This window comes from Primulina tabacum, chromosome 7, assembly GCF_025594145.1.
Source record: "Primulina tabacum isolate GXHZ01 chromosome 7, ASM2559414v2, whole genome shotgun sequence".
NCBI lineage: Eukaryota > Viridiplantae > Streptophyta > Magnoliopsida > Lamiales > Gesneriaceae > Primulina > Primulina tabacum.
In genome coordinates, this window is record NC_134556.1 from 36,729,108 (window position 1) to 36,744,088 (window position 14,981).

At 31.6% G+C, this 14,981-nt stretch overlaps 2 protein-coding genes across 2 annotated transcripts; both read left to right on the top strand.

Moving 5' to 3' along the window:
* The first annotated feature begins 263 nt into the window (after window positions 1-263).
* Window positions 264-1,740, top strand: LOC142551606 (bZIP transcription factor 44-like). Its single transcript, XM_075660925.1, has one exon. It carries the CDS (start codon window positions 982-984, stop codon window positions 1,480-1,482), a length of 501 nt encoding a protein of 166 aa, XP_075517040.1. The 5' UTR covers window positions 264-981; the 3' UTR covers window positions 1,483-1,740.
* A 7,889-nt stretch (window positions 1,741-9,629) lies between these two features.
* Window positions 9,630-12,079, top strand: LOC142550928 (uncharacterized). Its single transcript, XM_075659975.1, has 5 exons — window positions 9,630-9,924; window positions 10,221-10,361; window positions 10,615-10,734; window positions 11,063-11,158; window positions 11,451-12,079. The coding sequence occupies exons 1-5, from the start codon at window positions 9,706-9,708 to the stop codon at window positions 11,565-11,567; spliced, it is 693 nt and encodes a 230-aa protein (XP_075516090.1). The 5' UTR covers window positions 9,630-9,705; the 3' UTR covers window positions 11,568-12,079.
* Window positions 12,080-14,981: the final 2,902 nt, after the last annotated feature.

Sequence of the window (14,981 nt, forward strand, 5' to 3'; positions counted from 1 at the left end):
TATCTTTTGAATGATAAATATATATATATTGTTTATTCAATTATATATTTTTATTTATTTAACACATAATACGTGTATTAAATAATAATTCAATTATAATGTATAAATAAATTATATGATTAATACACAAGTGACATCTACCAAACCCACATGTCCCATCTATCACCAGGAGATTCCAAACTCCCCCTTCACTTTTCCCCCAATTTTTCACTTTTTTCATTTCCCACCATTTAAAAAACAATGAATCCCTGTCCTTTTTCTTGATTTTCCGTGAACTTTCTTGATTTTCTTGTCTACCTTTCCTCCTATATAACGATCCCATCTCCAGCCTCAAAAACCTCTTCCTCTTCTCTTTTCCATCCTTCCTATAGGTTCTCCTTCTTTAGCTATACTGTTATTCTGCTTTTCTGCCTTTTCTGGGCATCATTCTTCGTTTTGTGGGGGAGATTCTGCTCCATTTTGGGCTCTGGGTTCTTGAGTTGTATTCCTCTTCAGATTTCTGCCGAAAAAAGGTGAAATATTCTGGGCTAGTTCCTGGCCTGATTCTTCGTTTTTTGGTGAGATTATTCTGTTCGATTTAGGGATCTGGGTTTATGTTTTGGGGGATTTGTGACCATTTAATCTCGAGATTTCGGCTGTTACTCTGCCGAATCAGAAAGAAATTTTGTGGGTTCTTAGATTTCTGTAAAAAGCATCGTTCTTTATGCTGATGATAATATTGATCTCGATGTTTCAGATTCATGTCTCCTGTAGTAAGTGAAATCATCCGTTCCGGTTTTATGATTAATTCCTCTCTCAGGCGCCGGACCCATCTTGTTCAATCTTTCTCGGTTGTTTTCCTCTACTGGTTCTACGTTTTCTCATAAATAACTCTTAAAAAAAACTTTGTAGTAAATAAAATATCTCATCATACAGTATATAACCTAATATTGATATCTGAATGAAAAGAATTTGATAATTTAAACACCAAAAGAAAAAAAAATGTCTTCTTCAAGTGGGACTTCGTCCAGTTCACTGCAGATTCAGAACTCCGGTTCAGAGGGAGTAGATTTGCTGAAGGCCGTTGATCAGAGGAAGAGGAAGAGAATGGAGTCGAACCGGGAATCTGCCAGGCGGTCGAGGATGAGAAAACAGAAGCATTTGGATGATCTGACTGCGGAGATTACTCAGCTCACCGAAGGAAACAGCCAGATTTTGACCAACATAAGTGCCACCACGCGGCACTATGTGAATCTTGAGGCTGAAAATTCAATCTTGAGGGCTCAAATGATGGAACTCAGTCAAAGACTCCATTCTTTGAATGAGATTCTTGATTTCATCAGCTCCTCCGCCGCCGCCTCAGCCGGAGGCGGCAGCTGTGTATTTGAGGCTGATGAGTTTCAGCACCTGGGATTTGCTGATGGTTTCTTGAACAATCCATGGAACTTGACGGGACTTGATCAACAGCCTCTAATGGCATCTGTGGAGATGTTTGATTATTGAGAATATGGGATTTTTTAGATTTGAGTAAAAACAAAAACATGTATGAGGCAGATTTCTTGTCCATATCCATGGGGAGAAATTATTGGTGGTTTGAAATTTTAGTTTTTGTATTTCTTTTGGGAAGTTAGCATTTGGGGTTTAATGATATTATATTATATTACATTACAATGTATAAATAATTAGTGCAAGTTGTGTCATGCCTTGAATGGATCACTCTTATTGTTGGTATTAAATGAATGGTGTAGTCTTGTTTTCTTCGTCATCCTTACTTTTTTTTTATATATCCTCTCTTTGACTTTGAGGTTAGATAAATTTGTTACTTTAGGTTTCTCATTAGTGCGTTAGAATTGTTTTATTAGTCTGAGATGATTCTTGAAACTAAGTGGAACAGTAAGTTTTAGAATTAATTTATTTTTAAAATAGAATTGATCTAATTACTAACTTTTAAGTAGGGTGTTGGGTAGATAATGTGCCTTCATGAGTAGATGTGGCAAAATTTTTCATGGGTTCTGGGCTCTGCTAAAAAAAATTTGGAACGAGGACAGAGATCTTGGATTTTTTCGGGTTCGAAGATTTTTTAAATCCCCGAAATAATTCGAGGCGACTATATAATATTGTCTTGATCTTCGAATTCGTCTTGAAAATTTTATTAATATTAATAGTATACTAATTTTATTATTTTTAAAAAAATATAAATAACAATATTATTAAATAATCTCGATATTAATGTTAAAACTAATATTAATATTAAATTTATCATTATAATAGTAGAATAATAAGTTCGGGTTCAGGGATTTCCAGAACAGCCCTCACACTATCCTGTTGATATTTTTGAAATGGAGATGAGGACGAAGATGATGATTAGATGATGAGATTACAAACTCGTCCCCGCTCCGCCACGTTGTAGTTCCAACTTCCAGCAATGAACTAAATCAAGCTAGAATACAACATTTTACAATATTTCGGGCCATCAATCGATTCATTCAACTTAAGATGTGATATTAAAAATTTTGAATTATTTTTATTGAAATAGTTAGATAAATCGTGTAACTTCTATCAATTTCATTTTATGCTACATCCAAAGAGATATACTATAGCTATGGTATATTATTGGATTCCAAAAACGTTATGGTCCCTCCATGTATGAATAAAATCACATTTTATCACATTTTATAGTTTAAAATGTGTATCACCCAATATAATATAGCATCCCTTCGAATGTAATATATGGAAATCCAACTAATGAAATTAGTATTTCAAGATACATATAATTTCCTAAAAATCATTGATAGAAGGAACGTTCGTCCTTTGGGTTTTGCTCAAGGTTTCCATGTATTTGATTTGTGGAATGAATAAATTCGAATTAGAGTAGGTCTATTGTGAGATGGTCTCACGAATCTTTATCTGTGAGATGGATCAACCTTACTGATATTCACAATAAAAAATAATAATCTTAGCATAAAAAATAATATTTTTTGATGGATTACCCAAATAATAGATTCGTATCAAAAAATACGACCCGTGAGACAGTCTCACACAAGTTTTTGCCTTCAAATTATACTAATTTGGTATATTTGAAATTCACCACAAGTAATATTAAATTGTTTTGAATTAATCTGAAATACACTTGAATTTTTTCTATTTTAAAAATCAAGAAATATGAAATTATACGTAGAGTGCAACTTATTATTGAGTTTATATATTTTTTTAATGGATGGTGGGATTTATTTTAAAATTACAATCTTGACCAATAGACATGAGGTGACCACCTTAGGTATTTATTTTTGTCACGCGTGAACAACCATTAAACCAACACGTACGTGTCAATATATTTTGAGGGCGGTGGTTAGGACGGCAATTATTGGGTTAATTATTGTCTATATTCTAATTATTTTTTTATGGACCAATATGGATATTCTTAGAAATTTATGTTGCCTTTTCTTTTATTAGAATAATTTTGGATTATTAAAATAATATTTGCGATAGTGTTATAAAATTTAATTTATTGTGCATATATTAGGTTATTTTTGGTCCTCACATGAAGCATACTAGAAACCATCCCTGCCAAAAGTTTATTAGAGTTGTCGATGTCAATTCGTCTTGTACATTTCAATTTTTTATATTTTTCTCTGAAAGTGTTGATATGGCGATTAAACTGCATATATTATTTTTATATCAAAGTCATATCCAGGTTACATAAAAAAAAACAAAAATTACAAACAAAAATAATCAACAAAAACTGAAACGTGATAATATAAATGACTAAAATCATACAGTTTTGACATGATTTTAATATGAGTAGGAGTTAATTTTGGTTTCAGAAATATAAATAGGTCTCTTGTGAGGCGGTCTCACGAATTTTTATCAGTGAGACAGGTCAATCTTACCGATATTTACAATAAAAAATAATACTCTTAGCATATATAAAAAGTAATACTTTTTCAATAATGATCCAAATAAGAGATATGTCTCACAAAATACGACCTGTGAGACCGTCTCACACAAGTTTTTGCCCCAGGTATATACATAATTAGAGACAAGTCAGAAAATGAAAGTTGGAGAGTACAATTTTTTATAAATTTTTAGAGTAAATTATCAAGGAAGAAAGTAAAAAAATATAATTATTTTTAAATTATTGAAAAATTGAGAGTACAGTAGCACGCACTCACCTGTGAGTCGTTCCGGTCCGTGACCTCATCATAATAATAATTAAATCAATTTCACAGCTTTAATAAATTTCGGTTTGCAGCCTTTTCGTTTAGTCGGTGCGAATTACCATTTTTTTTTGAAAAAATAAACAAAGAACTTTATTTTACACATATCGTACGACATAAAGATTTCGGTAAAGCATCTTACGGTCTTGTCCGAATCCAGAAATTATTTCCTAAAAAATCAAAACCCTAACTTTTATTCGGTTACAGCTGTAATAGAGTATTCAAAATAAAAAAATAAAAATTAATTACAGATCGATGTCATTTTTTAAAGATAGAAAATCGAAATGAAATCAGAAACAAAAGATTGAATTATCTGATGAAAAAGCAAAAGGATCAATCGAGAAATGAATATTGATTTCTTTTATGATAAGATTGTATCAAAATTTAAGAATGATTTTGCTAATACTACAAATTTTTTTTGTTTTAATATCAGAAGAAATAATTTATAGGTAGTTCAAACTACCGTCGTATGTACTCTTTTCCAAGTAGCAGATGATATAATTTAATTTTTATTTATATAATATTGTTTATTGAATTATAAAGTTTTATCATTCTATATCATATATATTTATGATATTACTCTAACTATGATATTATTGTTTAAAAGAGTTTATTTTTTAATATAACTATTTTCATATCTTGTAAAAAAAAATTATGAAATAAACTCTAAGGGCAGATGAAACTTTGTGAGAGAGAGATGCGTGAGAGAGACATCGCAGGAACAAGCACGAGAATTGAAATTTTACATCGAAGAGATCAAGTGTTCGAGCCAAGACATATTGCGCTGTGTTTTCATTAGGGATGTAAATGAACCAAACCTTTTGCGAGCTATTCGAAGCTCGGTTCGATAAAAAGCTCGTTTGAGTTCGTTTGTTAATCATATCAAGCCAAACTCAAGCTAGATTTTGAGCCCGAAAATTTAATCAAACCAAACTCAAGCCTAAAGATATTCGGCTCGTGAGCTCGCAAACATGTTTGATAATAGGCTCTCGAGCTCGAGCTTAGCTCGTTTAGGTGGCTCGTAAGCTTGAGCTTGACTCATTTTTTGAGTTGACAAATAAAAATATTATTATTAATGTCAATGGAAGGAATTGAACTCAAAACACATAAAAATATTATTATTAATGTTATTATGAACTTTGCATGATAGTTGACTAGTTTTTATTGGATATAATTTTGTAATTCCTGATTTATTGGATTCTCTAACGTCTTCTCTACTTTCTCACCAGACTTAGTTGAGGTATTAAAGGGTGAAATTATTTCATTGTTATTTATATAATGATACAGTGTATGATGAATATTCTAGATATATTATTTTGGAATGTTCAATAATATACTGATTTATGTTTTTTTTAGCTCTTATTTGTGTTGTTTTGATTATTTATGAATGAATTTATATTTTTATGTCTGATTTAAAATTAGTTTATAGATATATTTAATTTTTAACAAATTTGAATCAAGCTCAAATTCGAGCTCAATTCTATGCTTTACGAGCTCGAAAACGAGCCGAGTTCAAGCCATGCTTGTTAAACATGCTAAACGAGCTATTAATGAATCAAGCTCAAGCCCAGATTGATTAACATGCTAAAGAAGCTTTTAACGAGCCGAGCTCGAGCTTTTCTCGAGCTTGGTAATTTCAAAACAAACCGAGCTCGAGCCTAATAATAAAAGCTCGAGCCTCAAACAATCTTAAACGAGCCAAACTCAAGCCTAATACTGTTTGGTTTGGTTTGGATCGTTTACATCCCTAGTTTCCATAGAGTGAATGTTGAAGACATACATACATACACAATATATGATTACAGTACTGATTAGTGTGTTGTTTATCAAAAAGATTTTCGGTTTCGCAAACGCTGCTGCATCCATTGTTTTGGTTATTTATTTTTCTTTGTTAACCAGTATTTGTTTTGTAAATTGATAAGTTATTTTAGTGAATATTTTGTCATGAGGTACCATACAAGTGTGTTAACTTGTACATAATTATTTATGTTTTATTTTATTTACTTAAAGTTTTGTGTGTTGAAAATTCCGTTGCATGTTGTGTTAGGTGTTACAACACTGAACACAATACTTAACTCAAACTCACAGTCACTTTATGGCACAATACTTTTATATCATACAACCAACCTTACCATAGAAGGTGAGGCACTGAGTGGTAGCAGGTTTTATCCTTTTCTTCCATTTAACCTCTGGCCTAATCTGTTGTCCAAACTTATCATATATAGAAATCACAGCCCAAAAAAATTGTGGACCATGGATAGTCCATGTCGGGATTGGCTTTTTCTATGCATGTGCAGTCCCTGAATCTGTATGTCATTAATTTTGTGCTTTCCTTAACTTTAACATGACGTTTTGATGGAATAATTAGGATAATTTTTTCCTATAGGATCGGGTTTGGGAAGTGTTTTTTTTGTGATTTATGATCTTATATCGATTTTTGCAGTTTTAATTTCTTCGATTTGCATAATTCGTTTCTTAGTCCTATTTGATCTGTTGGAAACTGGATCAAGAGATTTTATTTTCTCAAGTATTTTAGTTCTTGCACTACTTCCACACAGAGAGACATGATCACATTTCTCATTTTCTTTGGAATTTTATTGGCTAAAAATACACTCAGTTAACTGAGCGAAAATGATTTTTTCAGTCCATTAACCTAACCTATTCGATCTTGGGTTTTGATCCATTAACTTGTCAAAGTTTGCTCTTGGTACAATACCTTTTAATTTTGGCTGTTTTGTCCGATTTCTGACGTGATAAATTACATTATTTCAATTTTACGTCAAAATTTTTCGTCATCACATCAGTATTTTCAGTGCCACTTCAACAATTTGACCAAAATAACCAAAAATTAAAAGTTAATATACCAAAACCAAACTTTGAAAACTTAGTTGACCAAAATCCAAAGATGAACAGGTTAGTGAAAAAAAAAAACTATTTTTTCATCCGCTTGAATACATATATACACAAAATTTATTAGAAAACAACCGAGAAACAACTACGTAAATAAAATTTCGACGATTCTACAAAAAACTATGTATATATGAAAAATCTCGATAAATAATTGTACATTCAGAATGACATCAAATAATCCAAACAAAGAGAAATAAGATGAGACATAGAATAAAACTCACACAATTTCTAACAAAATTAGACTAAGAGAAGAAAAAACACGTATTAGTCCACATTACACACAATTATTAATTAGCTATGAATATCACCATGTTATTCTGCTTATTTTGTTCCAAATTGAAACCAATTAGTTTCCAATATCGTGCATGGATCTTGGAAGCCTTTGGGACTTATTTACTAATATTGGATCGGTCGTACGTCACTACAAAAAAAACATGTGTTAGCGACGGTTTGGGGAAAACCGTCGCAAAATTTGACGACAGTTTTTGCTTAAACCGTCGCAAATAAAAAATTAATGTTTGATTGTTGTCGTGTCCAGATCAACTCTTTAAATACAATATCTTGGTTAATTATGCAATATAAATTTTATGTGGTATAGTGCATAGTAATATTTATTCATATATGTATATTCAATACATCAATTGTGTATCTTGAATACAGATTTAGCCAAATTAGAATTATGTACTAATATATATGATGTTATATAACAAGTAAGGCTTGAATCGGAAGATGAACTACGAACAATGAGAGATGGTTATCACGAAATTTCCCCTAGAAGTAATTCCACATAGTCCCATGAGACATTGGGACTGGGAATTTATTAATAATTTTTCCATAACACATTGGGATATCATCATTTGAAACATAAAGTCATCTTCAATTTGAAGGTTGTCATAAAAATATATATACATGATACAGCCAAATAAAATTGTTACCTAAACCAAGCAAATTTAGGGAACGTCGGATCTAGATGCATGCCCAAATCGCGAACCCTAACGGAAAGATGGTTTGATCGTCACATGCATTACGGACAGAACACTAAGAGACTTCCGAGATTAACCGAGGAAACCCTTTGACACTATCCAAAACCAGATTAGAATAAGGAAAGCTTGTAATTAAGAGCAAAAAATGTCAAATAACGAATGTAAGAAAATTCAAGTTACTGGAGTTTTGACAAATTACAATATTAAAATCGAAAATAAGTCAATTTACAGAACTAAAATCTCAATTTTCACTTAAAATTGTATAATAACTATTTAATGATTAAGCTGAATTTTCGACATAGTTTGATGCGAGGTTGTGAGCTACATAATTATTTTTCTTGATCCTATCCTCGATTAATTTTAAGGATAAATCTCGATTCGAACCGTAATTAATTCAAAATTGGTTTGCATTCAAGTGAATACAAAACATGGAGTAGAATAAATATAAACAAACTAAAAATTTATAAATGCGATCCAATATAGAAGAATATGCTTATTTTAATTTTTTCGGTGAGAAGACCAAAGAGAAATAGGGAAATGAGAGGATTGCCGAAGTGTAACAACGAGAAAATACATTTTTTTCTTATTTTTTAATTTTTTTATTTTTAGGTGTTAACAGAAAATTTATATTTTTAGTCTTGAAATGTGTTTTTTTTCCTCTTTTTTGTCGTGTTATAATAAATTTTTATTTTTAATCAGGTAACTTGGATATTTTTTTCTTCCATATAAAAAATTAACATATTAAAGATCGGATTTTCCACGTTTGTTTTGAAACTATTTCTTCTATACTAAAAATAAAATTATATTGCCTAAGCTTTCTTTGCCATGTTCTCTATCTTGCTCTTTTGTCCTAACACCATGACAAGCCAGTTAGGTACATGGGATTCTTCGAAGATTTTTTCCGGAAGAGACTACTTAGTCAATTGAAAGAATTTTTTTTTAACAGCTGATGGGAACTGTTCCAACATGCACCAAAACAAAATAAGAACAATATTTCCCCGGATTTAAATCTTCTACTGTGTTAAAAACACATTCTTTTTACACGAGATGATCACATGATCATCTCGTTTAATCTGTGATGATAATGTGATCATCTCGTGTAAAAAGTGCGCATCATCAAATGTTGTATTTTCAACACAGTAGAAGAACCAAATCCCAATTTCTCCTTGATAATCTCAACTTTTGTATATCGTTTTCTCGTTATATTATTATTTGGAGTGTATCTTTTGGTTCTACCAAAAAAAGTTTCATGTGTTTGGGACAAAAAACTTTGAAATGTATTTTATATTCTAAAATTATAATGTTTTTCAACATTTATGCTTTCTACATGCTGCTCAATAGAGATCCAGTCGATATTGCGGATCTGTCAACCATTCTTGCAAGAAACTGTGAGAAAATTCAACCATTATATTAATTCAAGAAGATTGACTACTTATATAGAAGTACGTAAGGCGCGTCGAAAATAACTGAAGTAGGTGACAGTTGGAAGACATTGAAAGCTTTAAAAACCAACCTGCCCCACATATACAACCTGCATCAAATAACCAAAACCATTCATTTCATAACACGTCCAAAGCTCTGATCTCTTTAGGGATTTATTTTAATCGAGATATTGGATGGAGGATTACGCAGCAAAATTGATTGTTTTTGGTGGGATTTTATGGACGTCACTGTTTCTGTTGGCGAGAAAAGTGTTCCCAAGACGTTCTTTTGATTTCAGCAATCGTATTGTTTCCACAGTTCATGCTTGCTTGGCTGTCATTTTGGCTTCTTCCTCGGTTCAAGATTGGAGATGCCCGGTTTGTCCTTTGGCCTCTAAGTCTTCTCCTAGACAGGCGAGTTATATATTTTCAACATCGATCTGTTATGTTTAATTAGCTCAAAATTTTACCCCTAGTTGAGTCTGCTAGCCTACCCCTGAAGTTGTGTCTCTGGTCGAAATTCTTGGATCTGCCTACATACATGTTCAAGAAACTGCAGTTTTGTTCGGCATTGCACGCTAGATTATCAAGATTCAATTTTGCAGGAAATTTTCTATGTTGAGAAGTGGAATTTCCACCCCAGTATATTTTTTTATAACCGAAAGAAGTGAATATACTTGAGGGATTAATTCTTGGAGAATATGAAACAGATGCAAACACTGGCGGTGACAGTTGGGTATATGCTGTATGATTTGGTGTGCTGCCACTTTGACAAAAACGTCAAGATTGACAACACTGTTCATCATTTGGTCAGCATCGTTGGAATTTGGTCAGGACTTGAATATCAAAGGGTAATCTCAATTTTATAGTTGACACGACTTCTTGTCCATGAGAAATCATCTCAAGAATGGAATGAAATATCCCGCTATGTTCCTCTGTATACTAACAACGATATCTAAAGAAACTTAATCAAAGGGAAGTTTTCTAAAAATATATATGTAAATTTTACTTGTTTATGCATGTATATTTCTGGAAAATAAGACAGAATGTCCCTGTATTTCTTGGTTCTATCATATGACGAATTGTGCGGTATTTACAATGTAGTGTGGATCAGAAATGGTGGCAGCTTTGTGGATTACGGAGATGTCTAGTCCATTCCTTCACTTAAGGGAGCTTCTTAAAGAGCTTGGATACAAGGACACCGACCTCAATTTAGCTGCCGATGTACGTCTGTTCTTTATATATTACAATATATAAGTTTGAGTAAATAGCAGATTAAAATAAACACACGAAGTTACGTGTGAGGTTGAATTCAAATAATAACTCGTGGATAAATTTAAAACGATAGATAAGGGAGACTATAGAAGTGGAAATGTGAAGGAGCATCAGTGTCCACACTTAAAAATACCAGATTTTATTAGTCTTGGAGGATTTGCCCTTTTTTGATTTATATCAATATTATATTTATGAATTTTGTGGATTCAAAATTTAGAAATTTCAATATATAGTTGTTTAATATTGTGTTCAATAATTGGATTCTTCATTTGTGCAGATTTTATTTGCATTGATTTTCACTTTTGCAAGGATGGTTGGAGGACCATATATCACCTATGTCACTTTATCAGCTGACAATCCATTTCTGATTAAGGCAATCCTCTGACTTGAAGCCGATTTCAGACCCTACAATCATTAAGAAACTGGGTTTATATGAAATTGTTGGAACAAAAACTTCATTGGAAATTATTGTATATATTTATTAAGCAAAATAAAGAATTAAAGGAAAACTGCGAGTTATCCAAGCACAGCACAAACACAGTGCACTTACTATTAAGGCGAACTCGGAATTTTTTTTATGCGAAACGAGTAAAGTTGGATTTGATTTGGAAAAGTTCTCAAGTTTTTGAATCACAATTTGATCGGATTTTGTTGGGTATTTTCAGGCAATGGCGTTGGGGCTACAGCTGGTGAGTGCATTTTGGTTCTACAAGATTGTAAGGATGGTTATGTACAAATTGTCTAGAAGGACCAGTTCGTCCAAGAAACTTGCCACCAGCTAATGAAATTTCAGTTTGTGTCAAAGAAACAAGAAGAGAGGAAGAAAATTCCCATATATGAGTTTTTCCATGTAATAATTACATTCAAATGGATTGTACGTAGTAGCTATAACATCAGGCGCTCCTATAATTCAACGTATGTGCCCAATAAATTTGTAGTGCTGCACAGAGACAGTCACCTTTTAGTCACCAGATATGAGAGAAGCCACTTCATTCACAATGATCAAGTCATGACGATAAAAAATATGAATATCAGATTATATTTGCAAGCTAAGGAGTTTGTGGCACATTTGAGACGTGCCTTCGTGAACTATCGAGCATCTGTTAGGATCAATTGTTTACTGTTAAACCAAAAGTTATAGGTGTTAACTGTTGGTATTGAGTATATTTTGTTTAACATAAATTATAAAGAGTATATGAGAATTTGTGTGTATCAGATTTAAATGTTGTTCCAAATGTCGTAACACTTGGAACAACACGCAGCGGAATAATATAACACAAATAAATAGCTTAACCACCTAAAATAACTTAGAATTAATCGTGCAGTGTCCTTGTGAATTGTTTTTCTCCGAAAGATCACGATGTGCAAAAGTGCACTAGTAAGCAATCACGAAAGCTTTCAAGCGAAGAGTCAAAAACCACGAGAGCGATAAATCGAAGAAGACGTGTTTCCTTGGCTTGTTTCTTTTATTTATAATTCTTCTCATCTCACAAAGAAATCTACAAGATATGGAAATCAAGAATTTTATTAGAATCATCATCTTTTTAAGTCAATAATACCATATCATAAAAATCTTTATAATAAATATAATATCTAGAAAGGTATAATCATTAATTCAATATCTCATGCAATCTTATCAATAAGGAAGTTAAATTTAAATAAAGGTTTATTTCAAGGAACAAATTGTATCTTAGACTCCAATATTATTTTTCATTTCAATCTCTCCATTTTTGCCTTTTGGAACAAAATCAGCACAAACACTAATTTCCATATTGATCTCATTCGATCTCCCCCAGTAAATGAAAATCCTTCTCCCCCTGAATTAGATCAAGTTAGCATGCGTGTTGTTAGAAGTGTTAGGAACACTTTAAGGCATAGTTTGGTATATGGGATAAGGGAGGGATTGATATATAATCCTCCTTATCCCATGTTTGGTACCTTTTTAAAAAGCCCATGATATTGATAAATAACTTTTTAGAAGGATAAAATATCCTTTCTATTAGGTGTAATAATTTTAATTTAATGATAAAATACACTACAAATGTCTTAATTGTCATTAATTTATAAATGATTTTTATAAATCTATGCTAGTAGGTAGAAATTAAAATCAAATAAATATTTTTATTTATTTTTATATATTATATAATATGATAATTATATAAATGAATTTGAGATAATCATATAAATAATTTTTATAAATATCAATAAAATTAATAGTATCACTCGATTAACATTAAAAATTGATATTTGACTTGACTCACAAAATCAATAGGCTCAATTATCATATTATATAATATATAAAATTAGGTAAAAATAAATAAATCATGCAAGCACTATCGGCGCATGAACAGATAAAAAATATGAACTTAAACAACAACTTTGAAATTATAAAATTTATTATGATAAGGTTAATTTTGTCATTACAATCTAATATATAAATTTAATCACTCCTATTAAAATCATACCAAACATTAAATATAATATATCTTATTTATCCTTAACTTATCTTTATATTATATATCACATGTTTATCCTATCATGTGTACCAAACTATGCCTAAGATTACACTGGAGAGAAACATACTTTTACTACATGCAAAAAGAGAACAGAATAACACAAACTCATCCAAACTCAAATATGATCAACGATCAATATCAGTGTCAGCCACATCAGTGTCCTCTCCTTCATGTATTCCATAAGGACCAGCTCCATCTCCATCTTCATCAGGTTGATGTGCTCCAGGTTGATCTCCCCCTTTTTGTCCAGAATGGACAGCCAATTCTAATGCCAGCCTATAATCTGTAAGGAGATTCTCATAGTAGGCTAGGTCAGGCTGGCTTAAAGTATGAAAATATGTTTGACCCAACATATATGTATTATTCTCATTCATATACACTTAACCAACATCTCCTCCTTCAAGAAGTAAAAAAATAAGTTTCTTGAGTTATTGAACTTATGACCTCGCTCTGATACCAATTATTGGAATCAAACGCTTACCACTAGTTCAAAAGTTATGGATGTTACGGCTCTGTCCCTAGCAGAGATAATATTACCCGTTAAGATCTGACGTCACTCTTTTACGGTAATCTAGCAAACCCGATCAAGCGGAGTAATGTCGGCAGCTTGACGTACGAGAACTTCCTAAGAAATCATCCATCACAGTACCACTCTCACTCATACATACATAACCCAACAACCTCCATCAGAACCAAGGATATCCTAAGTGAAATATGGTGTTCAAGAAACATTTCTCGAGCACGAATATAACCATTCTGGCCCGTCGTGTTTCTCATCTCGCTAGATATGTGGCTGGTTGAACAATGTTTTTTGCAAGAGTTGTAACACTGTCCTTTTCAGCTGGATGCAGCCAACCGATGATGCCATTTATGACAATCTCCGCTACCTTCAGCTGCAGTAGCCTAATTCATAAGAAACTTGTGCTTGTCCGTGTGGATAACAATGAAAATACAAAGCACTAACAGATTCTTTAAACTCTAGGAAACGTAAGTACAATAAAGATATTTTCCACAGCACACCACAATTGCAGTGCAACCTCATTTTCCTGAACTAATCATGGCGGAGGTGCTTAACATAATCCGCTTCTTCGGCCTTAACACATAAAATTATTCACACAAATCTGAAAATTTATCGATATGATTCAGTTGCAGTAGTAGCGAATTTAGCAAACTAAGTGCAGCATAAAGACTGCGTTTAGCAACACAAACACTTATAATTTCTAGTCCAATATGAGAATACGAGAAGGCTAAATTAGAAAAAAAAATCATTAATCATACATTAAACTTAAAATTCAGTCCTTATATCAATATAGTTTATTATGCACTCCTTGATACCCCAACAATTTTATTTTCACTCCCTAATTGACATATTTACACTTTTTAAAAAAAATTATTATTTCACTATGTACCATATATTCAATTTTGCTTTTGTTTTATATTCAAACTAATTTTTTTGTTAATTTATATTAATACTAAAAATTTAATAAAATTATAATTTTTATTGAATTAATTAAATTTTTGATACTAATATTGTATTCTTTATTATTTTATGATTAATATTATATTATTAATTTATCTCCTATCATTTATTGGTATTATTGTTGTTTCTAATATTATTTTTTTTAACTGTTTGATTATATATTTGGGAACAAAGATAATCGAAATAACGGTTTTGGATTA

What these genes read in the sequence shown, in the direction of transcription:
- LOC142550928 (XM_075659975.1), top strand. Translation starts at nt 9,706, where the DNA reads ATGGAGGATTACGCAGCAAAATTGATTGTTTTTGGTGGGATTTTATGG. An exon ending in CTAAGTCTTCTCCTAGACAG is followed by an intron (nt 9,925 to 10,220) that starts GCGAGTTATATA and finishes AATATGAAACAG; the next exon opens with ATGCAAACACTGGCGGTGAC. An exon ending in CAGGACTTGAATATCAAAGG is followed by an intron (nt 10,362 to 10,614) that starts GTAATCTCAATT and finishes TTTACAATGTAG; the next exon opens with TGTGGATCAGAAATGGTGGC.
- LOC142551606 (XM_075660925.1), top strand. Translation starts at nt 982, where the DNA reads ATGTCTTCTTCAAGTGGGACTTCGTCCAGTTCACTGCAGATTCAGAAC.